General features: G+C 36.0%; 2 protein-coding genes across 3 annotated transcripts; one reads left to right on the forward strand and one right to left on the reverse strand.

The window, feature by feature from the left end:
• Positions 1 to 369: 369 nt before the first annotated feature.
• Positions 370 to 22,636, reverse strand: LOC132125250 (dual oxidase 1-like). Its single transcript, XM_059536558.1, has 33 exons — positions 21,846 to 22,636; positions 21,027 to 21,110; positions 20,785 to 20,949; positions 16,999 to 17,186; positions 16,720 to 16,918; positions 15,409 to 15,575; positions 15,197 to 15,257; positions 14,230 to 14,326; positions 13,868 to 13,958; positions 13,481 to 13,583; positions 13,234 to 13,400; positions 12,803 to 12,978; positions 12,589 to 12,707; positions 12,357 to 12,497; positions 11,323 to 11,436; positions 11,025 to 11,227; positions 10,756 to 10,941; positions 10,437 to 10,650; positions 8,960 to 9,053; positions 8,625 to 8,785; positions 8,450 to 8,516; positions 8,299 to 8,376; positions 7,633 to 7,811; positions 7,246 to 7,476; positions 6,846 to 6,945; positions 5,253 to 5,302; positions 5,010 to 5,137; positions 4,743 to 4,896; positions 3,446 to 3,678; positions 2,956 to 3,114; positions 2,430 to 2,585; positions 2,147 to 2,275; positions 370 to 650 (listed from the first exon to the last, which is right to left on the reverse strand). Exons 1-33 carry the CDS (start codon positions 21,907 to 21,909, stop codon positions 528 to 530), a joined length of 4,581 nt encoding a protein of 1,526 aa, XP_059392541.1. The 5' UTR covers positions 21,910 to 22,636; the 3' UTR covers positions 370 to 527.
• On the forward strand, positions 22,237 to 26,441 carry LOC132125251 (dual oxidase maturation factor 1-like). Of its 2 annotated transcripts, none has more exons than XM_059536559.1 (7): positions 22,237 to 22,353; positions 23,113 to 23,285; positions 23,854 to 23,911; positions 24,322 to 24,456; positions 24,555 to 24,762; positions 24,870 to 25,084; positions 25,773 to 26,112. In XM_059536559.1, the coding sequence occupies exons 2-7, from the start codon at positions 23,139 to 23,141 to the stop codon at positions 26,024 to 26,026; spliced, it is 1,017 nt and encodes a 338-aa protein (XP_059392542.1). In that variant the 5' UTR covers positions 22,237 to 22,353; positions 23,113 to 23,138; the 3' UTR covers positions 26,027 to 26,112. The 2 variants fall into 2 exon arrangements, with proteins under 2 accessions (XP_059392542.1, XP_059392543.1); XM_059536560.1 differs by lacking the exon at positions 22,237 to 22,353 and adding an exon at positions 26,236 to 26,441 and having other exon boundaries at positions 22,875 to 23,285; positions 25,773 to 25,990.
• Positions 26,442 to 27,004: the final 563 nt, after the last annotated feature.

Genomic DNA, 27,004 nt, shown 5'->3' on the forward strand with positions numbered 1-27,004 from the left:
AAAAGATAAAAGTTAATTTTTAAGACAAAATAATCAAATTCAATCAAAAAAGCTGAAGATGGAATTTGATTATTCCTTTTTTCGCGATAATGATTATGAGACATCAACAATAACACTCAAATGACAATTACATTTGACTAAAATGGAATAACACATCATTTATTCATCATGTTACATACAATGTACATCATCTCTATGTATTTTTGCATTCAAAAAGAGAAACACAGAAAATGATGCAAAAAAAAGTACAGTACAGTAACTAAAAAAAAACACTAAAAGTGATTCATTTATCATAACTCCAAAATATCAGCAATCTGTTTCTTTGTATGAAATTTTGTATGCATTTGTTTTGTTTTGTTTAGGTTTAATTTAGCTCAACTGTTGACTGCATTATAGATTCATATGACTTTAACTTTACCAACTAGTAATAGCAACTCATACTGTTTTAAATTGAATAATGGGACTCCAGGCCATTCAAAATGAATCAATATTGATGATTCAGTGATTTGTTGATTCAATCATAAAGTCTAGAAGTTCTCATAGTGGTGAACAAAATGTGTCTGGTCGTGTTTGTTCATTTGCTGGCAGGCCTTCTCCACATTCTTAGTCAGACCAGGAGGACCACAGCTAAACACGCCGATCTTCTCCACCTTTAACAAGGAAACATCATCAGTGGTGTACGCGAGGTTGATATCACTGTCACAATGATCTAATTAAATGACTTATTAACCTAAAATGACTCTTTTCACAAGATCCCTTATGAATCACAGATATTTACTAATACATGAAGATTTAGAAAAATGCAATAGTACATGCCCTACAACTGTAAAGATTACTATTTCCATAAGGTTAACTGTAACGATAAAGATAACTTTAATAATAAACACAACTACAACAATAACTACAAAAATAACTAACGATAACTATAACATTCGAGATAACTATAACGATAGAGTTACAGTAACTATAAAGAAAACTGTGATGATAATGATAACTAACGATAAAGATAACTAACAAAAAAGATAACTATAAACATAACTGTAACAATAACGATAAAGATAACTATAACAATAACTACCACGATAACTATACAGTAACTATAACTAAAAAGATGATAATGATAACTATAAGGATAACTGTATGATAAAGAACTTTAACGATAACTATACCTATAACGATAACTAGAATGATAACTATAACAATAAAGGTAATAACTATCACTTTAATGACAACCATAACGATAAAGATATCTATAATGGTAACCATAACGATAAAGATAACTTTAATGATAACAACAATGATAACTATAATGCTAAAGATAGCTATAACGATAAACATAACTATAATAATGATTTTAAGGATAAAAATAACTATAATGATAAAGACATCTATAAGGATAACTATATTAGCATATAATATTAGCATATTATATATTATATTAGCATATTATATTAGCATATTATATATTGGCAACTCTTTCCCTGCCAAACACAGAATTTTCCATTATTCATGAGAAAACGCTTCCCTGCAAAACACAGAATTTTCTGTGTTTCCACTGTTATACACTAGGGGGCGCATATCCTGAACGTGCTGATCAAAAACACAGACCAGGAAGACGCAATATGTAAGCATATGCATATGAAAAATAATGCAATCATCAACACTAAGCGCATATAAATGAAAACTGCCTAGTGTTATAGTTATAATCCAGAAAGTGGTAAAGGCCTGTGCAAGCTTTGGGAGTACTGATCGAAGCCATCTACTGCATCTTTTCTTTGATATATTACTGAATATGATCCAGATGTAGTATTTAATAAAAATGATATTTTCTCAACTTCTTTCCCAAAATGTCGATTTTTTTTATGGAAATCTACCAACATTCAAGTGTTGATAAAAACACAATGCTTGAAGCTAGAATAAAACTGAAAACTTATTATTTTTTTGTTTAAAGTAGAGGGTCTGATCTTTATTTTGTTTAATTGCATGTTTAGATATTCATACCACGAAATATTCTAAGGGCCATGAAATTTTTGTGAAAATCTGCAAAAACACTGGTGGTGGCTAGCAACTTCTGTCAAAAACTCTGGTGGAAAAGTTAACTGTAAAGCTTCAGTGCATCTTAGAAGCAAATTATTTGGCTTCTGACCTCTGGATGAACTTCCTGTAGCGAACTGAGAAAAGCCAAAAAGGGTGGGCGGCCGAAGTGTGTGATGGAGCGCAGGCCAGTGAACAGACTCCTGTTCCACACCCTCTGAAAGTGGCGCTCACAGACATACTTGAGAAAGAGAAAGAGTGATGATTTTACACCCAACCATAACTTCATATCAGTTACCTGCTTTAGATTACATCACAGTAGTTCAGTTGAACTTACAATAACCTTATAAACCAATAAAAAACTCTTATCATTCTCAAATAAACAATGGATTTACCAGCATAGTGGTGCGGAGATCGAATTTCTCAGCCAGCTGTGTGATATAGATGTGCACTGACACCAGCTCCTGAGCGTCCATGTCCTCCACCTCTCTTATGATGTCAGACACCCACTCGAACTGATGCTGAGTCCGTGTCACCCAGATAAAATACACCTAGAGACACCATGTTAAGAGTCGTTAAAGTGGCGTGACATTCAGCCAAGTATGGTGACCCATACTCAGAATTCGTGCTCTGCATTTAACCCATCCAAAGTGCACACACACAGCAGTGAACACGAACACACACACACACACACACCCAGAGCAGTGGGCAGCCATTTATGCTGCGGCGCCCAGGGAGCAGTTGGGGGTTTGATGCCTTGCTCAAGGGCACCTCAGTCATGGTATTGCCGGCCCAAGATTCAAACCCACAACCCTAGGGCTAGGAGTCAAACTCTCTAACCACTAGGCCACGACTTCCCCTCATTAAAAACTCAATCATTAATTACAAGACATTAAAAACTTTTTGCACATTGTATTTTACCTTTTTGCAGTGAAATTTGAACTTGACTGAAGATTTGAACACCAGGTCTTTTAAGATGGAAGCAAAAGGTGTGACTCCAATCCCAGCGCCCACCAATACTGACACCTCATAGTCTGTCCACTCCTGATGGCCCTCCCCAAATGGCCCATCCAGATACAGCTGTCGACATAGAGCAGGGTCTAGCTTTCAAATACTGTTCATTTTATCACAAAATTCAAACAATGTAATTTTTAAACTCTTAAATGTGGAGCAACAGAGTGCTGTGGAGTCTTAGTTCAAGTGACAGAACAAGGGATTAATATATCTGAAAATAAGTTTTGTTGAATATAATAGTTTTGTCATTAATTTTAACTTCTAATTTTATGTACCAAATGAAGGGGCTTCCTGTATCGGTATCGGCACATATATATCTAAATAATCGGTTATCATATCGGCAGCATTCAAGTTTATCTATATCTATATGAACCGAAGACAAACTGGGTATCCTTGCCTTTGGATATCCTCCAAACTCCAGGAGATTTTCAGGGGTGTAGGCCTCTCGGAGTTTGCTGGTCCAGGGTCCCACTGCACGGATGTGAAGGCTGAGGGTCTCCTCATGTGGTGCGGAGGTCAGGGTGAAAGGATGGTACTCATCTGTACCCAGCGCCAGGCATGCGATACGTACCCACTGTCCCGAGCGGTAGACAAAACCTTGTGGACGCTTAAATTCCAGGTAAGTTACACCTGGCAGTTCAGAGAAATTGAGAATCAAATTTGTTATCAGTGCCACTAGTCCACTTTAGACATTCTACTTGCCATAAATAACTTTGGCAGGACATATCAACTAACTTTCAAAAGACTGTTTATTTTATTTTATTTTATTTTAAGGTTAGAGTTAGTTTAAGTTCACATAAAAAAGCAAAGTTATTTATAGTAAGTGTTGGGGGTAACACATTTCAAGTAACGCGAGTTATGTAATCAGATTACTTTTACAAGTAACTAGTAAAGTTACACGTTACTTTTAAATTTATGAGATTACATGTTACTTTTTCAAAATAGTAATGAAAGTTACTTAAAGAGTTAGTTCACCCAAAAATGAAAAGTATGTCTTTAATTACTCACACACATGTTGTTCATCAATAACAGAATTTTCATTTTTGGGTGAACTAACCCATTGAAAGTAATACAAGACACCTCTTCTGGCCCCGAGTTGAGAGATATTGGGAGTAAGTGTAGCGGGACTTCCTTCAAGCTGAGACTTATTAATTTCACTTTTACTTTTAAAATAAACGAGCGAGCCCAGTTCAATTGACAAAAAGTAATAAAAAAATATGTAATGTATTGCTTTCGATAAAAAGTAACTATACTGTAAGTAATGCAATTAGTTACTTTTTTAATGGAGTAACGCAATATTGTAATGGATTACTTTCAAAAGTAACTTTCCCCAACAATGCTTATAATCATTAGAATGACTATTGGGGGACCATCAAAATAAAGTGTTAGCAGATACTAAGGAGACAGTCTACTAATACTCTAATGATTCATAGTTGACATAGCTGCAAAGTTACTTTTCGCTTGTTGAATGTCTAGAGTGGACTATTGAAAGAAAGTGTTACCTAATTGGTGTTATTTTAAACATAATTTTATTTTAAAATAAATAAAGTGAGTCCTGAATTCAACTCAAGGTTTCCTATTATTAGACACCGTATGATTTCAGAGCAATTAAAAGTGATCACTTTACAGCACAGGCCCTTGGAGACTCTGAGATAAAAGAGCTTTGTGATGGATCTGCTGAGAGTATCGTCTACCTGAGGGCAGCAGCTCGGCTTTCACCACTGGGATCTCCACCTTCTTCCTGTTGAGGCTGATGAGCTTGTCCAGGAGGAAGAGGAGGCCAGGGGGGATCAGGTAGATGTGGAAGCGGGGCTCCTGGAGGAGGGCGTAGCTGCCGTGGATCACAGTCTGCCAAATTAGATGAGAGAGAAAGAGAGAAAGTCAGTTCCTGTGTCCAGTCCAGCCTTAGTACATAATACTGAAGCTCTAACACTCATGGATAGGTGCTTTTTTTCCTTTACCAGGACATAGACGAGCACATATAGGTGGTGTGTGATCCAGAATCCTCTAAAGCTGATGCGTCTGAAATAGTGCGAGGCAAAGACATACATAAAGGCAAAGATCAACAGCAAAAGAACTCCAGTGAGACCTGAAAGAAAAACAAAACAGAGTGTTGCAGCAAACACATGTCTAGAAAAATAATAAACCGACTCTGTAAATGTAATACTGAATATATCAAAACAACACTGAATGTGCAGCTTTACCAGGAACTGTCTTGAAAAACCAGAAGGTCCATTTCATTGGAAGCTCAGACCTGCAAACGACCAACACAGAATTTAGGGCAAGGCTCCTGCACTAGTAGAGTTTCCTAGAGGAAAAATATATTCTAAGAATATTTTAAGTTCCAATTAAAATGTTCTTTTTTTTTAATGTTCTTTGAACATTCACAACATCCAGTTTATTAAATGATTTAAAAACCTTTTCCATGGTTACACAAACATTCTAGAGAACATTCCATTTTATGAAACATTACGGGAACATTATTTTGAACCATCTGAAACAGTAGTAACACTAGCCGGGTTTCCCTCCAAAGTTGCGAATTTAACTTATGCGCAAATTTGGAATATCGTACAAAACATTTGCGAACAAGCACCGTTTCCATCCAACGAGTCAAAGAGAACAAAATCGTCACTTCCTGATAAACTGGAACTATAAATCACTAAGAAAAGTAGGAGAAGCTACTTGAATATAATAATTTTCATATATCATAAATTACTTGCGGCTCAGAGTGAGCAGACAAAACACAATGAATGCGGTTATTTCTCTTGGAAGTGGATGCTGCTCGTCAGTCGTGTAAGACATTTCTAGGAGGCAATTATACAGAAATACTCTGATGACAGACATTGCTCTGGCATTTCTGAATGACCATAACAACATTTTAGATGCTGTGGTACAAGATCGCTCCGTTGGTTAGTCAGGTTCAGTGTTGGGCAAGTTACTTTGAAAATGTAATCAAATTACTGATTACTCCTTTTAAAAGTAATCACGTTACTGTTCTGATTACTTTATTTCAAAAGTAATTAGTAAATAGTTACATTACTAGTTACATTACTTTTTTTCTCCATGAAATTTATGAAATCCCAGCATACACGTTCCAGATAAATATTTGTTATTAAAGCATCAACATTCACAGAACGCTGTTATTTTTAACTAAAGCAGGTGGCTGCTGCGTGCATGGTTTGGCAGAATGTGCTGCATTTATAATCTCTAAAAGACATCTCAGTTCATTGCAATCTCACAAATCTCTGTTATAACACAATAAATATATGGATAATTAATATTTCATAATGTCTACAATTCGTGTGTTATAATGAGAGGAAACGTGAGCATGCAAATTTCAGCAATGCATTGCTCAAAATTGAAACTCTGTATACACTTGCACCTGCTAATCGTTTATATTTTATATTAGTTCATGTTGCTTTTGTGCAATAGATGAATAACAATTTATTTGCTTTATTTTGAAAACTATAACGCGTTAGATTACTCTGTTACTACAAAAGTAATCAAATTACAGTAACGTGTTACTAAATAATGCGTTACTGCCCATAGTGCAAAGTCACATTACTTTTTTAATGCGCTAAGAGGAATTTATTTGCAAAATGCATTTCCATCTCCCATTATTTGTATTAATTATTTGTATTGTAAGTCAAAAACCACGTTAAAAGTCAGTGTTCCCATCACTCAATTCTTCAAAATGTGCATAAAAGCAGGGTGATGGAAACCCAGCTACTTAAAAATTGTTTGATGAATATCCAAGTAAAACGTTTCTTATGTCAATCAAGCTGAACATGAATTACCCATTGTTGGAGAACACTCTAGGAAACAGGCAGGAAAGGATGCTGAGGTCACTGATGCAGAAAACATAAACGTTGACCACATGACCCAAACTGTGAACAACTGGCACAAAAATAGATCAATAAATAAAATATTATATGAGCACATGTATTAATACAATTGATGTATGCCACAATATGTATTGGAACTTTGAACCCTGGTAATTAAATGAATGTGATTCACACACTGTATGCTATAAACTGCACAAATATGTATTGACACACAAAGTGTTAAAGCATAATTACAGTGATATAACATTATACTGAATCATATCTATGGTGAAATACTTTTTAAAGTGGAAGTTTAAGGGAGAGTTTAAATATTAAATGCTAGTGCATGTAGAGCGAATTGATCTTTTCTGACCTGAGAGGACAACAGCAACTATAGCCATGTGACGGTGAAGGTCGATGGCCGCATCAAATGGGATGTATCTGTTAAGAAAAGTCTCCCTGCACATGGTTATCAGGTTACGGCACACGGTGAGGAGCATGTAGGGAAACAGGAAGGAGATAGCGGCCGCAGAACCACGAGACACAAGCACACCCACCATGGAGGTCTCTGGGATGCCACTTCCGTGGGCCTGTAAACCATAATCTACAAACATTGCTATTGGTTTGTAACCATTAGTGCGGATCTCCAGTGTCACAAATTAGGAACTATTCAACATGATCACAATAAATCAAGTTAAGGCTTAAATATGCACAATCCAATGTTCAGTGATGGAAAGAGAGAATATAATGGGACACTTACGGTAGCATCTTTCCAGTGCTAGTCCAGCTGAGATCCCGTATATGATGACTATGCAAATGATATGTCTTCTGTAGTTTTCTATGAAGCGTTTGAAGTGCTGGATCCATTGCTGCACTGGGTTTCTATTGTAGCGTTCTCTCTGAGGCCTCACATACACCTTTGGGTTGCTTTGTTCAATTCTAACAAGGGAAAAAAGAAACATTAGGCTTTAACTAGGGTGGCTTGACAAAATCAAGACCTTTATTGCTTAAACTTGGGTTGGGTTTTTTCAAAAGGCTAGACTGTCACTGGCACAGTCCTTCAGGCTGCTCTGATTCTCTGCTTCATCTCCACTCACACTGTCTTCATAATATGTAAAAATCTAGTTATTTCTGCTACTGCATTAATCTGTTTAATTTTGTCAGTCAACTAAAGATTATGACGTTCAAAGCGAAACCTGACCAATATTACATCACAGAATGCTGGCATCACTTCCCGCAAATACTGATTGCCACATTTCTCAATAGCCAATAAATGACGGGTTTCACAAAGGCTTAAATCTAACACCTAGCTTAAATCTAACACCTACTGAGCTCCTAATGACCATACACATGTCAGAACACGTTACATAATGCTACACATGCTGTAAAATAACCACAGCAGAGATATTATACATTAACGTCTCACTTCTTGATCTGTCTTTGACGAAGTTCCTGCTCTTGCTCCCCCTCAGGCCTGTGAGTAAGCTCTTCCATGGCTGAAGAACTACAAAACAACTTTAGCTGTATTACCGTGTACTCATTCAAAATTTGTTTTATGTTATATCATTTTTATTTACCTATTTTTCTCAATGAAAGATACTCGCTGTTGTCTGGATAGTTTTTTCTTACCAAGTACTTCCATGCCTGGGAGTACATGAACAACAGTTTCAAAGTCAAATGTGTCTGTGTTTGGTGAACTAAGCAATATAATGACATGGGGGATTAGAGCAGAAAGAAAAATATATCTTTAACCTTTAATATTGAGCTGAGCTGAATGGTCTCGCAGCAGAAAGTGAAAATCCTCCCAGGAGAAGGAATCTTTGTTGTCAAGACCTGCTGCCTGAAGCATAGCTGCTATACCATCCTCAGCCTGACTCTTAGATAAAGCACTTCCAGAGATATCAATGAAAGACCTGCACAAGACAAGAGGAAAAACTGGCTAGAAGACAGAAGAAATCCTTCAGAGGATTTATTGAAGTGTAAAAGTATAATTTGAATCTCTAATTTCAGGTTATTATCAAGAAATCTTTGCATAAAATACTTTAGCTCTCTACAAGGCTCAAAAATGAACAAACATTAGAACCGACCTGAGTAAGGAAGTGAACTCTTCCTTGGACAAGAAGCCATCTTCTTTAATGTCATGCATTGAAAACAGAAGCTTAGACTTCTCCTCGGGAGTACCTGGATTTGAAATCCAATCAAATCTTACCAACACAACACAGTAACACCATAACACTGCAAAACTGTGGCATTCTAACAACACAAAGTTACTTTTGTAACATTGTAATGCTTCAATGTATAAGATTGTAACATCCTAACAACATAGCAAGGCGATTTTGTAGCATTGTAACATTCTAATACTGTAATGTTGTAACATCACAACACCATAAAACTGAAAAAAGGTTATATCATGTAGCAAAAATGTAACAAGGTAAAGTTGTTGCATTGTAACATCATAAAACTGTAACATTGTGTAACATTGTAACAATGTAAAAATGTCCTAATCCTAACAGTGTCACTTAAAAAAGGTTATATCATGTAACAAAAATGTAACAAGGTAATGTTGTAGCATTGTAACATCATAAAACTGTAACATTGTGTAACAATGTTATACTGTAAAAATGTCCTAATCCTAACCATGTCACTTAAAAAAGGTTATATCATGTAACAACAATGTAACTAGGTAACATTGTAGCATTGTGACATTGTAAAAGTGTAACAGCCTAATCATGTAAACAAAGCAGCTTGGTAGCATTGTAATATCGTACAACTGTAACATTCTAAACGCTGAGAAATTTTTATTAAAATTCGAACAATGTAAATGTATAGCATAGTAATAAGCCTCGTTGAGACTGCCAGCCCAAATTCGATTTTGTGCATATCCAGCATCAGTGACTGTCCACACAGTGTATTGAAACTGTTCATATCCAATTTGTGTGTCCATAAACGCTCTTTCGTTTTAAGGAATGAGCCTTGGTTTCTATGGCAATGCCATTGCGTTGTTATGCCTATGCTAAAAACAACAATAACAGCAATACAGTTTGCAATACAGATGTTGTCTTATGACATGACATGTTTATGTTTTACGTGGCAAGAGAACGTGAAAAAGCTATGCTAAATCCGATCTGACCGGTCAGACTGAAATGAATTTCTAGAAATGCGATTTGAATAGGATTCCAAACCATATACGAATGTAGCTTGAAACGGATTTACATAAATTGCACTTAATGTAGTTCGATGCTGTTCAGACTTTCTAAATATGATTGGATTTCAATCGGATTTGCACAAAAATTTGGATTTCGGATTTGGGCTGACAGTCTGAACGAGGCTATATTCTAACATTGTAACCCTGTAAAATTGTTAAACATCTTAATGACATAAAAAGGTAACTTTGTAGCATTGTAATACTATAAAATTGTAACATCAGTAACAAGGTAACAGCAAGGTAATTTTCTAGCATTATAACATTTTAACACTAACTTTTTTAGTATTTTAAAATTACGATATTGTAACGAAATGTAACGAAACATTGCACTGCAATACAAAAGATTTGAACAACCTCACCTCTCATGAAAATGACAATAACATCCAGGAACTCCTGAAACGAAAGGTATCCGTTACCGTCCTTGTCAGCCAGTGTGAACATGGACTCCACAAAGAGCGAGTCGGGCTTCAGACCGAGCACACTGGCGAATTCAACTCGTGTGAGCTCACACTGTAAAGCTTCTCTGGTCCTATTGCTCAAGTCTCCCGCGTCACCTTTATCAATGTCCAAGACCTGCGGTCAAAAAACACATGTATGATGCTACTCCACCACTTTGTGACACTTTATCAGCAGAACGAAGACAAAATGACCTTGTAGACACATGAAGAGACAACTTACCTTTGAAAAAGCGTGCTTAAAGAAAGTCTCCACAATCTTTTCCCTCTGTGTTCTGGTCACCGCATCTCTGAGAATCTCTTTCTCACTCATTTCCATCACAGTGAGATTCTGAATTCTTCCCTCCAGCTCAGAGCGCAGGTGACCCAGGAACTCTGACCTCTGGCCAACGTCTTCAAAGAACAAAACCTTTCAGACAGAAATCCAGCATCTTAGTGTCTCATTGAGCATAAGATGAATGATGGCAACAGACTGAACTACCGAATTCCTACCAGATCATACTCTTTGGGGATCTTTAAGAGCAGAGAACGATGCTGGTGGTCATTGGATATTAACACATTGAGGTGGTCTTGATTGCCCAAGCTGTGAGAACTGAGAAGAGACCCATTCTCTTCAAACGTCTGGAGTACGGTCTTCTCGTTGAACACAAGTGTGACTTGTTTGGGTGCTGTAGTGTGCCCTAACCACTCTTTGGCTGAATAAAAATAATAAAATGCAATGACAGAGGTTAATAAACTCATCTTCACTGGCATTTCAGACCAATGTGACACTGCATGTGATATTACTGACCAATAGTTTCATGTACAGGTTTCTTGTCTGTGGTGGAACCTCTGAGCTTCTTCTGGAATCGTTTGTATCTGGCCGTCCGGACATGAGCAACGACACAAGCTACGATGTAGCTCACTGTCGAGAGATCGACATTCCAATATTTTTTTTAACAAAACATTAAAAAGAATGAAAATACTGTCCATAAATATTATTAGATAAAAACTGTACTATTTATATTAAATGCTATATGTAAATAATATTATTTAAATGTATTATTTTAGACGGAAATTTAAACAAAGTTTAAGATAGCTTAATAAATAAATAAATACTGTTGTTACATATATTTTTATTTTAAAACAAAATAACATTCCAATCTTTCTTAAATAAAATATGAAAATACATAGCTACATAAAAATACCATTATTTGAATAAAATATTATATTTAAAATACTATCATTTAAAATTCTAATAAAGAAGACTATTTTTAACTCTATCATCCATTAAATAAACTATTATTAGACATATGAATTATTTTAAATGGAAAATACACAAAATTTGAGCTAAATAAAAATAAATAAATTAATAATGTTATCTATTTTTACATTTAAAACAAGAATTACATTCCAATCCTTTTTAAACAAAACATAAACATATATAATTATTGTTATAAAAATGACTAGTATTTATATCAAATACGAATATATGAAATACTGTTATTTAAAATTCTTATAAATAATACTATTTTAATACTATAATCTATTAAATAATACTATTATTCAATATTTTAACTGTTTTATAATACAATTCACACAAAGATCCATTCCAATATGTTTTTAATAAAAGGTCATATTATTATTATTATTTAAAATAAAATATATAATTCTTATTATATAAAATACTATAACTTTTATATCTTCTGTGGTTTAATAATTAATGTAATAAACAAACAAACTTTTATAATTCCAGACCAAATGCAGTTGTCTATAAATATATGAAACTGCAATTGAACTATAATATATTTATAGCACACACACAAACTGACAAATGACACTGACCAACAGGAAACAGGAAGAGCACCACCGCTGTTACACCAAAACCAGCCTGGCTGCTGCTGTCAAAGTAACTCATAGAGGAGGCTTTTGTACAGGGGTGAAGATCGGAGGATGTGATTGGCTGAGGCTGGGGGCAGGGATCACCTGCACAAAAAGCCCAATATAAACACATCACAGCTTTGTAATATGATTTTTTTCCTGAGTATGTTGTTAATGCATTTGGGTTGCTCATTACCGTTCAGCCAAAAGAATACATTCTTTTGAATGTCGCCCTCCTCTGCACTGGTGACGTCCAGAAGGACATCATGAAACGTGGTGTTACGAATGGCTTGGATCTCCTCCTCAGTAAACAACCTGAAAGGAAGGATATCTTTCGGGATTTAGTGTGCTTATCTGACCATACTGATATGAGTGTTTTTTCAAGTAATCGTCAAAGAAAAATGTCCCACCCATTTTGTTTGTTCTCAAACCAGAAGCGGTCAGCGTTTCGTATGCGTTCAAACTGGTCCAGGATGATGGTGGAAAACACTGGACCTGGTCCTTCCTGGGATTCTAGCAGGCCGCCCACAAATAGATCTAGTCTGGAGGTATCATTCTCATACAACTCTGCCAGCTCCCTTAACAACTGAACATCAGATTCAAAGAAACAGATATATTTGCACTGTGGTGGTTAGAGATTTGTTAAATTAAATTTAATTAAAATTAAATTTATGCATTTAGCAGACGCTTTTATCCAAAGCGACTTACAGTGCATTCAGGCTATCAGTTTTTACCTATCATGTGTTCCCGGGGAATCGAACCCCCAACCTTGCGCTTGATAGCACAATGCTCTACCACTTGAGCTACAGGGACACTATTTATTATTGATAATAATAAACACCTGTGTGTTATTCAGTTTAGGGTTGATCTCGTCCCAACAGTTGACCGGCCGCATGTTGAGGCTCTCTTTGATCTGATTATAACTGGGCAGCCCGAAATCACGCCCCCTCTGGATGGTCAAAGCCACTGCGTCAGAGCGCGAGAACCGCAAGGGGCCGTACATGTAGTCTAATGGAGAAAAGGAATAGAGAAGATGTGTTAACCAACAGATCGTCTTTGATGCCATTCAATTATTTGAAAAAACCAACCTCTCAAATCCTCCACAATGATGTTGTCCTCTCGCTCAGCGATCTGAGAAGCCATGCCCATTATTAGCTCATCGACATCCTGACTGGACTGCAGGTTTGGATTCTAAAACATATACAACTTGAAATAGCAATGTCATCTTTTATTTTATTGCATATTATAATTTTATAGTAATCTTTACAATTAATTTCAAAATTGTAATTTCTAAACAAAAATGTAATATATATATATATATATTCCTTTTCCTTTTCTCCATATATATATATATATATATATATATATATATATATATATATATATATATATATATATATATATATATATATATATATATATATGTAATAGCATGGTTGCATAATCCAATCCAAACCCTGTTTATCATGACTCACATTTCTGTTCCAGAAGGTGTTGCATAAACGCAGGGCAGGAGATTTACTTGCATCGTTGTTCACAGCACTTTTGTAGTGGCACGTCCTGTTTCTGAATCCCAAAATCACATTTCAGCACAATTTTAGACCCAAAGGAAGATTTTATATATACACTATCAATTTGAAGTCATTACAATTTTTGCTGTATTTTTTATCCAAAAACATCAGCCTTGGTGAGCATAAGAGACGTCATACCAACCCCAAACATTTAGTGTAAGTTGAATAGAAATCCTTGAATGTTACTATGTCAACAGTGTTTTGCAATGATTGAAATAAATGGCTTTCATCTCATCAGTTTGACAAAAGTGAATTGGGAAATGTACCTTTTATATACAGCGGGTGGAGCAAGAGTCAGTCCAAACCTCACAGCAGCAGCTTCAAACTCAGCAGAGATCCCTGGATCAACATATTTCTGATAACCTGCAGAAAGACAGTGCTGTGTGATTCATTTCACAATATCTATCCCATTATTAGCTCTTTTTCACTAACCACTGTGAACAGTACTGCCCACAGCAGAAATGACATACTTGGCATCTGTTACCCTGTAATGACGTAGATGTCAACGACATGCTGTCGATTACGAAGCCAACTGCATTTTACACAAACCATGAGAGAGATCTTAACAGACCACAGGTTAGTCTTGTGTAGCCAATCTTCTGACTTGTGGCATAAGGTCTGCTCAAGTCTGCCAACAATCGCCCACTTTTTTGTTCAATATACCGCAGTAATAGACTAGTAACTTTATATTAAATAACTGTAAAGTAGAATATTCTGTTCGGCCTGCAGATTTGAAATATCAGGATATTAACACTGTTTTGCAACATCAACAGGTGGCTATTTTCTATGTTTGTTTCCAAAACTTTTATAATAAATGTTGCTTCTTTATATCTCAAACCAGGATGATATACAGTACTGTGCAAAAGTCTTGGGCCACTAGTATTTTCACCAACAAAAAATGGTTTCAAGTCAGTTATTTCTATGTTTTGCTCTAGTGTGTCAGTAGTAAATATCAGTTTACATTTCCAAACATTTTATATAAAATATATATATAATTTTATTTTTTATCACAATACAATTGGCTACATTGATTGAAATTACAAATATAAAATAATGAGTTAATCCACTAACATACATAATTGGAAGTGAATGAAACTCAAGTTGTAGTGTGACCTTCAGACGGTCAGTGAACGGACTGTGGTCAGTGGGTGTGTCGTCTGAGGCTTAGACAAACCACAGACTACTGGAGCATGTGCACATTCACACACACACACACACACACAGAAATCTCACCTGGATAGGAAGTCACTGGTATTCCCAGATGGGCCGGCAGCCACTCATAGAATGCTATATTCTGAGGAAAGATTGATCATCAAATCAGAAATAAGACTGATATATCATTATATTTATATGCCAGTGTTCAAAGGAGATGTAAAGTGAAGGATACTGCATCACACTTGGCACCTGTTACATGAAGTGAGTCAGTAATAGAGGATCTGCTTTACCTGAAATGTGGCAATAACCTTCTTTCGGGCATTTTGGAAAAGCTCTTCGTCTGACCAATAGGGGTGTTCCTCATGCAGTTTGGAGGCCAGGTAATTGTGGTAACGAAACCAAATAATTCCCTCAGTGACAGTAAAGATGTTCTCATTGGCCCAGGAATTCCCGAACTCTGAGAACACACAAAACCAGCAGCTGAAAACAACTTGCAACATTTCCATAAGCCCTCTGCATGAAAAACCCAAACTAAACCTGCGCAAAGTGAAAGGTTACTCCAATCCGTATCTTGTTCGCTTGTACTTTATTGCTAAGTGTTTTGCTAGCTATGGAGCCATTTACAAGAGATAAATAGATTGAAGATTATTTTAAAAAAACGATGGTCTATTGGCATCATATTTTACATGCCATACCTCATATCGGTATTATGTAATTTTTTTACAGTAACATACAGCCACATGTTGTTATGGGTTTTAGCAGACACATGCTCATACAAAAGGACTGAACCTGGTGACGGATTTAATTAGGAGCGAAAACATTTAAAATTTTACCTGAATCCCTTTTACCAAATTTACCATGATAACCAGTATGAAATTATGATAATTACTTTAGTCACAGTTGCAACAATACCACTCTAGTATTTATTTAATTATTCAATCATTTATTTATTATAATTATTATTTTTATAATTATTTTGTATTTTTATTATTTATTTATTACTTTATTATTATTATTATTATTGGATTCATTAATTAAATTGTATTTATTATTTATTTATTTATTTATTAATATGTTTATTTTTTTCAATTTATGTATTATTTATATGTTAGTCTATATATAAATAAATATCATTATTATTATTATAAATCCAAAGTAATATTTATAAATAAGTCTATTTATTTATTTATGCATATAATACATTTATTATGTATTTGTCCAAAACGAAATAAAATGGGTAACAGACAAACAAACTAATGAAACAGTTATCCATTAAGAAAATAAAAAAGTACTTATTTTCCCATAAACAAACAAAAAACAACAACAACAAAGAAACAAACAAACAAACGAATGAATGACAACGATTATGGAAGCTCCCAGTGTTTGCAGAGGGTGTTACATAATTGCAGTTACTAAAATGCTTTAAAGGAACCTGTGGATACCATGGTATAATTTTGTAAGGGATGTTGCAAGAAAGTATGAATGCAAAATATTCCAAGTCTTATCAGACAAAAATTCCTAGATTAGCCATGTGACTACTGACCATGTGGTCATAAATAAATAGATGTAATACATCTTAAAGCAGCAGCTCCATATGTTACCGTAGAGCTCCTGTGAGCCGGGGCTGGTGCTGGGGTCCGGCGTGCTCCACATGAGGTAACCACTGCTGCTGCGCCGGGGCATGTCCTGTGAGGAGCCTGACGCCAGCAGTCCTTTGGAAAACGTTCTCAAGGCATCACACCATGAGCTGGACGACCCATAGATGGAGCTGCCATCTATCCATGCTGTCACATGATTCACCTGAAACAAATTATGCGTAAATCAAAAACTCAGCAGATACATTCTAAATCCTATATAATCTATTGCGTCTACATACACACCTGTGTGCGAGGATTGTTAGGACTATTGCCTGTGCTCAGATCCCACTCTGCTCTCTGGAACTGGAGCAGGACCGGTTGAGAAGAGTTAGAACCAAAGACAGGATCTTCTTTCTGGACTTTAATATGCATAAATTCAGGAGGGCAACCAGGTCTTCTGGATTCTGAGATCTCAGACCACACATGGTAACCTAATGTAGTGATAAAGAGCATGTGTTAAAATGGCCATCATGAGAATTTAAATTATCTTCAATCTTTTACAAAAAGGGGGCAATATCAGGAAAATATCTACTGAAATCCTTAAAGAACTCTAAAACGGGTTTAAATTCTTAAAGGGTTAGTTCACCCAAAAATGAAATTCTGTCAATAATTACTCACCCTCATGTCATTCCAAACCTGTGAGACCTTCGTTCATCTTAGGAACACAAGTTAAGATATTTTTGATGAAATCCGAGAGCTCTCTGACCCTCCCACAGACAACAACACAACTGAAATGTTCCCAGGTCCAGAAACGTAGTAAGGACATCGGTAAAACAGTCCATGTGACATCATTGGTTCAACCTAGGGGTGTCCCCGACTAAGGATTTTCATAGTCGAATCGGAATTTTCGAATCTTGCTGATATTCGACTGATAGTTGAATCATATATTTGGGGGCGGGGCAAAATACATTGAGTCAAGTCAGACATTCGACAGCCATAATTACTGATGTTAACACAAACAGGGAAAAAGTGTAACAAGTGCCTCGCAGATACAAACGGGGTAAATAATGTTTTTATGTTTTGATTAAAAGATAGTTAACACAAAACGTCAGCGAAACCCTAACAATTCACAATTTTTACAATAGTGCTCTCATTATAAAGTTAGCATATATGACAGAAGTTACTAATGTTCTGCATTTCTGTTCTGAGCTGCGTGCGCTGGAGATGACCAGTAGAGTGAGAATTTGATAGCAAGTTTTTATTCAATGGGATTAAACTCATTCTTTCATGTAGAATATGCTTCATTGTTTATACAACATAACATTAATATTAAGACTTATAGGCTATCTGCAAAAAGAGCCCGAATGCAAATAAACGTGTCTGCTTGGCTCTAAATGCGAACTTTTGTGGACGCGTTCTTCACGAACTTCTTCACGTGGATGTGACAGTCCAGTCATAGTTATTAATATTCTGCATTGTAGTTTGACCTGCTTGCGCTGTGCGCTGAAGAGATATCACTGTAGTACTAAAATGAAGCGCTTGACTCAAAATAAAATGCATCTTATATCAGGTAAATAATATATCCATGATATATATACACCGGCTGAAATGTTTTGAAATCACTTGTACCCTACCTGTTCGAAAAAATCCAGTTTCTGCCCATGTCAGTTTGAGTCTTGGTAAAGTTTTAAATCCCTGCCGCCAAGATGCTCCTCTGTCGGTCACGGATTATGGAAAGTGAAACATAAATCTATAGGGGTGGTTGGATTTATTCACGCACTTTAAAATATTACCGTATTTTCCGGACTATAAGTCACACTTTTTTTCATAGTTTGCTGGTCCTGCGACTTATAGTCAGGAGCGACTTATTTATCAAAATTAATTTGACACGAACCAAGAGAAATGAACTAAGAGACATGAACCAAGAGAAAACATTACCGTCTCCAGCCACGAGAGGGCGCTCTATGCTGCTCAGTGCTCCTGTAGTCTACCACTGAAAACCTAGAGCGCCCTCTCGCGGCTGTAGACGGTAATGTTTTCTCTTGGTTCTAAATAAATGCGACTTATAGTCCAGTGCGACTTATATATGTTTTTTTTCCCTCATCGTGACGTATTTTGGGACTGATACGACTTATACTCAGGTGCGACTTATAGTCCAAAAAATATGGTAATTTGAAGCTTCTTTCTTTTCAATCAGACATTTGAGCACTCACATATAGTCAAAATGGCATAATCATAACAGCCCGTGAATATTCGACTGTTAGTTTGGTAGTCGAATTAGGCTCCTCGAATCGAAGTATCAAATCATCGACTATCTGGGGTCACCCCAAGTTCAACCATAATTTTACAAAGCTACGAGAATACTTTTTGTGCGCAAAGAAAACAATAATGAGATAATTTATTGAGCAGTTTTTCTCCCCGAGTTACAAACTTCCGCTATTTTGAAGAGTACCCCAGAACGTAATGAGTGTTTTTTACGTTCAGCATGCGTGCTTTCTACTGAACGTAAACAATGCTGATTACATTGATGCGAATCTGATTTCGCTGAATCGCAGCTCAAGCAGTTAATCAAGACTCACTTTCAGACACCTGACAAGACACTCTGACTTGAAATTAGCAAAACTACCAGCGTATCTGATCCTGTCATGCTGGTTTTGCCAAATCGTTCCATCACTCCAACAGTCACTGAACCGACGAAAAAGTTACGGCTGGAGACTGATGAGCTGGGGATACGCAAATGTGAAAAACAAACACTTGAATGAAAGGCCCAAATGAAAGTTTTTATGGTTTTATCATTGCTTATGTAAAAAGGTGATCTGAAGAAGACTATTTTATATTCATTATATGCTTTAGAAATGTAAAACATCCATGTTTCACTTCATTATTGGGTGCTTTAATAATTAGCCTATATCTGTGCTTACGTTGCATCATTGCATGATTATGTAAATGAACTGATTAATCAGTTATTTGAACCAGTTAACTTAAACCAACTGTCCAAAATAACCAGTTGGCAAAAAAAAAAACAATCAGATTTCTCTGTTTGTCCCTGTTACAGATAGCAACATTATAAATAATGATCCGTTTCTTGCACAGACTGATCACTTCACTTCATAAGACCTCAATGTATTAGAAAGAGCCACAGGTATTCATTTTCTGTTCCCTGATTTGTGATTTTGACTCTCAAAATGATGGTAGCCGCTGACTTCATCAATCACCAAGTGCCACAGTTTCAGCTAAAAATCTTCTTCACTGTTCTACTCAAGGAAAAAAGCCACCTATATCTTGGAAGGCCTGAGGGTAAATTGACAGTGCATTTTCATTTTTGGGTAAACTTTAACTTGTGAACCTCTGTAATCACTAGCTACATTTACAAGCAGCCAAATAATCTGTTTATTGGTGGACTGATAGATCAGTCAGACTGAAAAGACTTCAATGAAACAGCTCAATTGATCTAGTTGAACTTGAGCCAAATGAAATTTCTATTAGATTAAAAGAGGTGGTGAAATAATGAAATAATCCAATCAAAAAGGTAAAAAATAGAGCAAGTAAACACTTGAATCTGACTATTTTCTCAATCATATTCAAAAATATGTGCTATTTCAGTTGACTGTTTCAGTCCATTTTGTGAATGAATCATTTAACTAAAAAATTATTCCTTTTTTTTAGTCTTTGCTTATTTGTACTTTTTCTTCGCTGCTGTAACATGGAAATTTCCCCATTTTGGGAGACGAATAAAGGTTTATCTAATCTAATCGAAAAGGATGAATGATTCCTTGTAAACTAGACATACTCCTCTTATGACTAATTTTATGCTTTTGCATCTGTTCTGAAGCTTGAATGTTCCAGTTCCTATTCATTGTAATTGCATGGAAAAGAGTCGCTAGCAATTTCTTGGTTTTTGTACCATGAAAGAAAGGTCTGGAACAGCATGAGGGCAATTAAATTGTACAATTTTTATTTTAATTGGGTGAACTATCCCTTTAAGGTAAATTACACTCAGGATGCCTTTATTAAAATGTGAAACTATAATTAAAGGGCTGGCTCTTCAATCAACAGGTCGTGCCTTGTTTAAATGAAAGCGTCACTCACCGAAGGCCACAGAGAGAACGCTTCTGTTCCTGTGGGACATGAGTCCGGATTGGCCACTCATGGCTATGTTGCTTATCTGGCGGGGGTTGGGCAGGTGTGGTTCCTGTCGGGGCAGATAAACGCCATCGCTGTACTGCGCCGGAAAGAGACGGACCAGTGCTGCATCTGCGGGGAGAACATCCTGATGTTTCTTTCCTTCATTTTTTTGGTAAAAAGCCTAAACGATGAATGAATTCAGTCACCTGCAGCCCCTCGGTCGTGATCTGCCAAATTATTATACCATCCATCATACCTTTGAACTTCCCAGGTAATGGCAGAATTGGCACCTGTTTGGTTCAAGATCAAAGGGAGTTTTGCAACACTACAATAAATGTGAATCATCATATAATGTTAGTTAATGACATATTAATTTATTTCAATCACATTCAAGCTGTTCTTAAAATGTCCCAAGGATTTATCTAGAATTCAAAATCTAATTTACATCATAAAATGTCCCTCAAAAAATGAAATACAAGAATAGTAACTTTAGTAAATAAATAAACATTCAAGATTAAAGAACAAAAAAGACGTTTTTTGACGAGACTTTTTGTTACTTTTTTTTTGTTGTTGCAAAATAGAGGGAAATATTTTTGAATAACCTTGACTGAAGTACAGTTTATTGAAATACTTCACAGTAACTTTCATGAATAACAGTAACTCATATTAGATATACAAAAAGCTGGAAATTCATGTTTTTTCATATATGCACAAAGCGACGTTCAGAAATCTTAGACCATATTGAAAATACTGTCATTTTTTTTTTATTAAAATTGCATAAAACATTTGAGAGGTCCTCAGGACTGGTAAACTGAAAAATAAGTTTAAATACAATAGTTTTTTTTTCATTTCAAAATGCAATCGAGTGAGAGAGAAAGAGAGAGAGATAGTTGATAGAATGAAGGCTATTTCACTGAACTCAACGTAAATTGCCATTTCTTTGTAATTATTGTTATTTACTAACAATTTCTGAGTGAAAATGGTTTCTATACCATTTAGATAGATATAGACAGACTTCTACTCACCAATAGCTGGACAAAGAACAGACAGTGCAGTTAAAGTTCTCCAGAGTACCTCACAAAAACCCATTCTGGCAAACCAATGAATGAAACACCTCTTCACACAAGAGCACTTGACTTCAGACTAGAAAACTGCTGTGTACAAGCAGACACAACTTTCCTTTAAAGACCGACAAATCGGGAACTTCAGAGAAAACATTAAGGCAATTAAAATGTAAATACAGTCACACCTGTCTAGAGAGTAGCAGACCTCACCTGTCCGCGAATAGATCGGATGGCAGCGAAAACAAAAGGAAGAGTCCGACTCACATCCACACCTGCCTGTTTCACACTGGGTTTATGTTGAAGGGCTGGTCATGAGCGGTTGACACCTCTCTTTGGGAATACCAATCAATGCAAATCAAAGCTGTTATTAGGAAGTGCGATCCTTTAAAAGATGAGCGCCGAGAGGATCATCCTATTTCCAGGACACATATTTTCCCGTGTTGTTTCGCGGCTCTCGTTGCGTCCACAGGTGAGTTGCTTTGTCGTGGGGTAGGGATTTCTAAATGTCTATTAAGTAACATCCAGTTCTGTCAGACTATGAAGGAAGATCCATTGTGCTTTGACGTCCGGTTATCATAGGCTACATCCTCATTCACGTTAAAAATCACCTCAAGGTGCGCTTACCTGGACCGGTTACCTGAGCGGGACCGTTTGCATTATAACGGACGGATCTGAGGAGCGCTCGTTTTGTAGATTTATTTATTGTTTATAAATGCATCATTTATTCATTCATATTTTAAGAAATTTTATAGATTTTAAAGACAAATCTGATGTGAGAGAGATGGGTTGAATTATGGGCGTTGTTTCCGTAATGAAGGTAACATAGCCCTAGTTTAGGGGTTTTAAAATGTAAAAATTATTTAAACTACAAGCTTTTGTTTAAAAAGGGATGAACATTTTTACCGCTAAAGTTAGAGCGCGAATTTCACTTTGCGCCAAACAGTCGCTCGCAACAGAGGCAGGTTTCTCGTTAGCATTAGGTAAATTTCAACAAAACATAAACCTGTCATTATTTAGCTTCTTCTTACAGTTTCATATCTCACAAAAAAAGTCTAAGAAACTCCCCCTGGCTGCCAAAAATCCGCTCGAGTTCGAGTTTCGCTAGACGCACTTAAATACGGGCCCTAAAATTTGGACCCCCTCAAAGTCACTGTATAATTCGCACACTAGACTGTTATCTGCAATCTTCAGGTAACTGAGCCTCTGGCCAACACTGTCCTGCTTTCAGCTTTAGTTCTCGCCTGTGGAGGGAAGATGACTTTCTACGATGGCATTTACCCGTTTTACCCGCTACAAAGGAGCCCGTTCATCGTCGACATCAGCCTGCTGGTCGTGATCCTGGTTTTCTCGGTTCTGGCTGTCAGTTTCCTCTTGATTCTTCCGGGAATACGTGGCAAATCGGTGAGTGAGTTGGATCAGTTTGTCTGATACCTAACTCTTTCCATACCTATACAGCTTTATAAAAAGGACCAATGATAAATAAGGATGCGAGATGATCGAACAGTGAAAGCTTTCTAAAATTATAGTTTAAATAAGTGCCAAGGTGTTAGAAACCTAATCGCTGTTCAAACGAGTTTGGAAATCATTAATGCCATGATGAGTCTCAAATTGTGTAACCATCAGGTAAAAGGTGATTCCGTGTAAGCTGAATTGAGTTGTCAAGTACATAATTTCATGTAGCCCTATTTATTTATGTTTTCTAACCCTTTTTTTTTTTTTAGGGAAATTTGCTTTTTTTTGTGTTCGTTTTTAAACAGTTAAACTGTACGGTAAAACCATTTAGACTAAAATTACATATCTGAAGTATTGTTTGTCAATTTAGTTGAAATTTTTGTGCAATGGTTAATTTACAAACCTAGCGTGAAGCCTTTTACATCAGTAGGCTACTTCATATCAGTCAAATATATATATACAAAAATAAAATAGCATGAGAGAGAAGAATGTTAAAATAAAATGTCCTCTTTTTCAGAGACTGTTCTGGATGTTCAGGATAATCATTAGTTTATTTATTGGAACAGTTTTAGTAGGTGAGTATTTCAAGTATTTTTAAATAAGTAAATTAATCTGGAAATCTAGTTGTTGCTAGATATGTTTATATTGGCCTCAAAAATATTTTCCTATTTAAAATGTATGAATTACATTGCATTAGACAACATACACTGCTTGAGCTTTCCTCTAATTTCACAAATCTTTCAACATTTAACCAAGGTCAATGTAATTACCAGAGAGTGTCTTTCATTAAATTTAATTGGTTTGGTTTGACATGTTTGTGACGTAATGCAATAGCATTCATACAATGAGTAAGAGTCTAAAAATTCAACTGGAACAATAGGCATAATTACGCTTTAATTCCAGTTATCTTGTGTTATTATAATAGCTGCTGAACTTGTGTAACATAGCCTACATTTTCATTCCATGATCTTCTTGTCCACTCCAGCATTGAATTTTACTGGAGACTGGGCTGAAGCCAGCGTGAAGGCCAACGCCAGCTACAAATCCTTCAGTAATGCTGTGGTGTCTGCTGAGGTGGGACTTCATGTGGGGCTGTATGGCATAAACATCACACTTAAAGGTAAACCCTACGAGTCGTCAATATTTATGGTCCACTTTTCAAGAAGATTATGACTCCAATTTAGGTTTCATGGGTTCTTTCAATATCCGTTCCAACAGGTGAACCAGTATCGCAGATAAATGAGACCATTGACTACAATGAGATCTTCAGGTGGTCGAACAGCATAGATGAGCAGTACAGTGATGCGCTAGAGCGAGGTCTTCCCAACCCCATCCTTTACGTCGCAGAGAAGTTCACTCGCAACAGCGCCTGTGGCCTCATCTACCAGTACAGATACTCAGGCCGCTTCGCCTCAGCCAATCTGTGGTAAACCAACACACAGACACCACCAATGTCTTACTGTAGTGTAAAGAAACCCCATCCTATTCAACAAATGCAAACAAGCTAAAGTACAGAATGGCCTTCTCCCACAGGACGGCTTTTTGCTGCTGGCTCGTGGCCAATATCCTCTTCTTAATGCCTGTCATCCTCTACGCCGGGTACATGATGATAGCCACGGCCGCTTTCATCTTCTTCTCCATGGCTTCCTTCTCAACTATATTCAATGTGATCCCATGTGACTTCAGTATAGGTGCAGAGTCCTTAAAGACAGATTACAGCCATTCCTTCTGGATCGCTTTGGCTACAGGTAAATGCTTCTTACAGGAAAGCGCACCACTCTCACCACTTTTTTTTGACTCGGAAAACGCACACGCGAAAATACGATATGAAAAGATATCGATGTAATCTGTGGCGCCAATACTTTTGGCAAACCATATTAGGTATACAGGTCTTTAAAGAACCATTTTTATTTTCAGTCCGAGGAACCTTTTTGTGCAATATTTACTTTTAAATATAAAGGTTCTTTACTGGCATCTGAGGTTCCATAAAGAACGTTTAACATCCACTGAAGCTTTCAATTCCACAGAATATTCTTTATACTGGAAAAAAGGTTCTTTAGATTATTCAAATGTTCTTCACACTAAGAAAAATGGATCTTTTAGGAACTGTTCACAGCAAGGTTCTTTTGGGAATCCAAAATGGATCTTTTGTTGGATCCCTTTAAAAACCCCATTTTGGAACCTTTATTTTAAGAGTAAGAATATTCCAGATTTTCAAAAATAAAAGTTCCAGAATTCAGTTTTCACAGTGATGTCATAGAACCCCCAAAGAACCTTTCTGTGATCAGTTCTTCGAAAAGATCCATTTTGTGATGAACATAATCTGAAGAACCTTCTTCCACTATAAAGAACCTTTTGTGCAAAGGATCTTCATGGACCCATCAATGCCAATGAAGAATGTTTTTGTGTGTGTTTGTGTTCGGTGATTATTTTCAGGTTTGCTGTGCGCTGTGATTGGTTTGGTGGTGGTGCTACTGGATTGTCTGTTTCCTGCGAGGATGAGGGAGGTGTTCAGTGTGGGCGTGGACAACGAGGATGACGAATGCCACACTGGTGAAGGCTACCTCAACTCAGGCTTTCTAGAGGGAGTGATCTATGATGACAACACACAGACAGGAAATGTCTCCATGTCTCAGCAGATCACTACATTAACAGTACGTTTAAAAGCACAAAGAAATGCACTGCAGTAACATTATCAGAATAGAAAAAAGATTTGCTCATTTACTCTCCATCACGTTGTTCCAAACCTGTATGAGTTTCTTTCTTCAATGGAACATAAAAGGAAATGTTTTCCATGCAATAAAAGCATATTACTATTTACACCAAAATCGTGCAATGAAGTGTTTTAAAATTCACAGTTTTTGCGGTTTGATTAATTTTTTCCCCCCATTTTTTACAGAGACTTTGACAGGCGGTTTGTTGTCATCTACAACTACTACTTGAAAACTTGCAGACTGAATTGCTGGGAGCATCTGTACATAGAATTGTTTCTGATCCAGCTGTTCTATATAAACTGTATATTCATATGTATATATGTACATAACACAACAAAATAACATACAAATTCTACAATGTGTCTATTTTCATTATTTCTGTTCCAGTTCTTTTTAGTCAAATGAGATAACATTTGGCAATACTACGACTGAATTCATATCCACATGAGCATATTTACATTTAAAATGTTTTTTTAGACTTTTTTCAATGTGTGAACTATCTGAATATGGAAGTTCATTATTAATTATTCTAAAATAATTCATATACAAATAATTCATATGCACACACACATCATTAGCAAAAAAAATAAATAAAAAATTTAAAATAAAACCATAAAAAATCTTTTCATTACTTGAAATAAACATGAATTTAAATCTAAATGAAAAAGCTTAAACTGAAGTTATATGACAGTTACTTTTTACAATTTTAATTTAAAACTGTATAAACTATACAGACATAAAAAAAAAATGAAAACAGAAAATATACAAATAAATTCTAATTCAGAAATAATAATACTACTGTATCTCAATGATACTAAAATAAAACTTATAATTTATATTAATGATATGAACTATATATATATATATATACATATATCCGTAATGTCTGAGATGCAGATAGGGATTCATTCATGAGATAAAATTCATTCATAAAAATCATGCATATAAACATCA

Source organism: Carassius carassius, chromosome 43 (genome assembly GCF_963082965.1).
Source record: "Carassius carassius chromosome 43, fCarCar2.1, whole genome shotgun sequence".
Classification (NCBI taxonomy): Eukaryota; Metazoa; Chordata; class Actinopteri; order Cypriniformes; family Cyprinidae; genus Carassius; species Carassius carassius.

Coding starts and splice junctions, on each gene's coding strand:
- LOC132125251 (XM_059536559.1), top strand. CDS start 23,139: ATGACTTTCTACGATGGCATTTACCCGTTTTACCCGCTACAAAGGAGC. Junction 23,912..24,321: donor TATTGGAACAGTTTTAGTAG/GTGAGTATTTCA, acceptor TGTCCACTCCAG/CATTGAATTTTACTGGAGAC. Junction 24,763..24,869: donor TTCGCCTCAGCCAATCTGTG/GTAAACCAACAC, acceptor CTTCTCCCACAG/GACGGCTTTTTGCTGCTGGC.
- LOC132125250 (XM_059536558.1), bottom strand. CDS start 21,909: ATGGGTTTTTGTGAGGTACTCTGGAGAACTTTAACTGCACTGTCTGTT. Junction 21,111..21,845: donor TGTTCTTTGTCCAGCTATTG/GTGAGTAGAAGT, acceptor TGAACCAAACAG/GTGCCAATTCTGCCATTACC. Junction 7,477..7,632: donor AGCACTGGAAAGATGCTACC/GTAAGTGTCCCA, acceptor CAATGTTTGTAG/ATTATGGTTTACAGGCCCAC.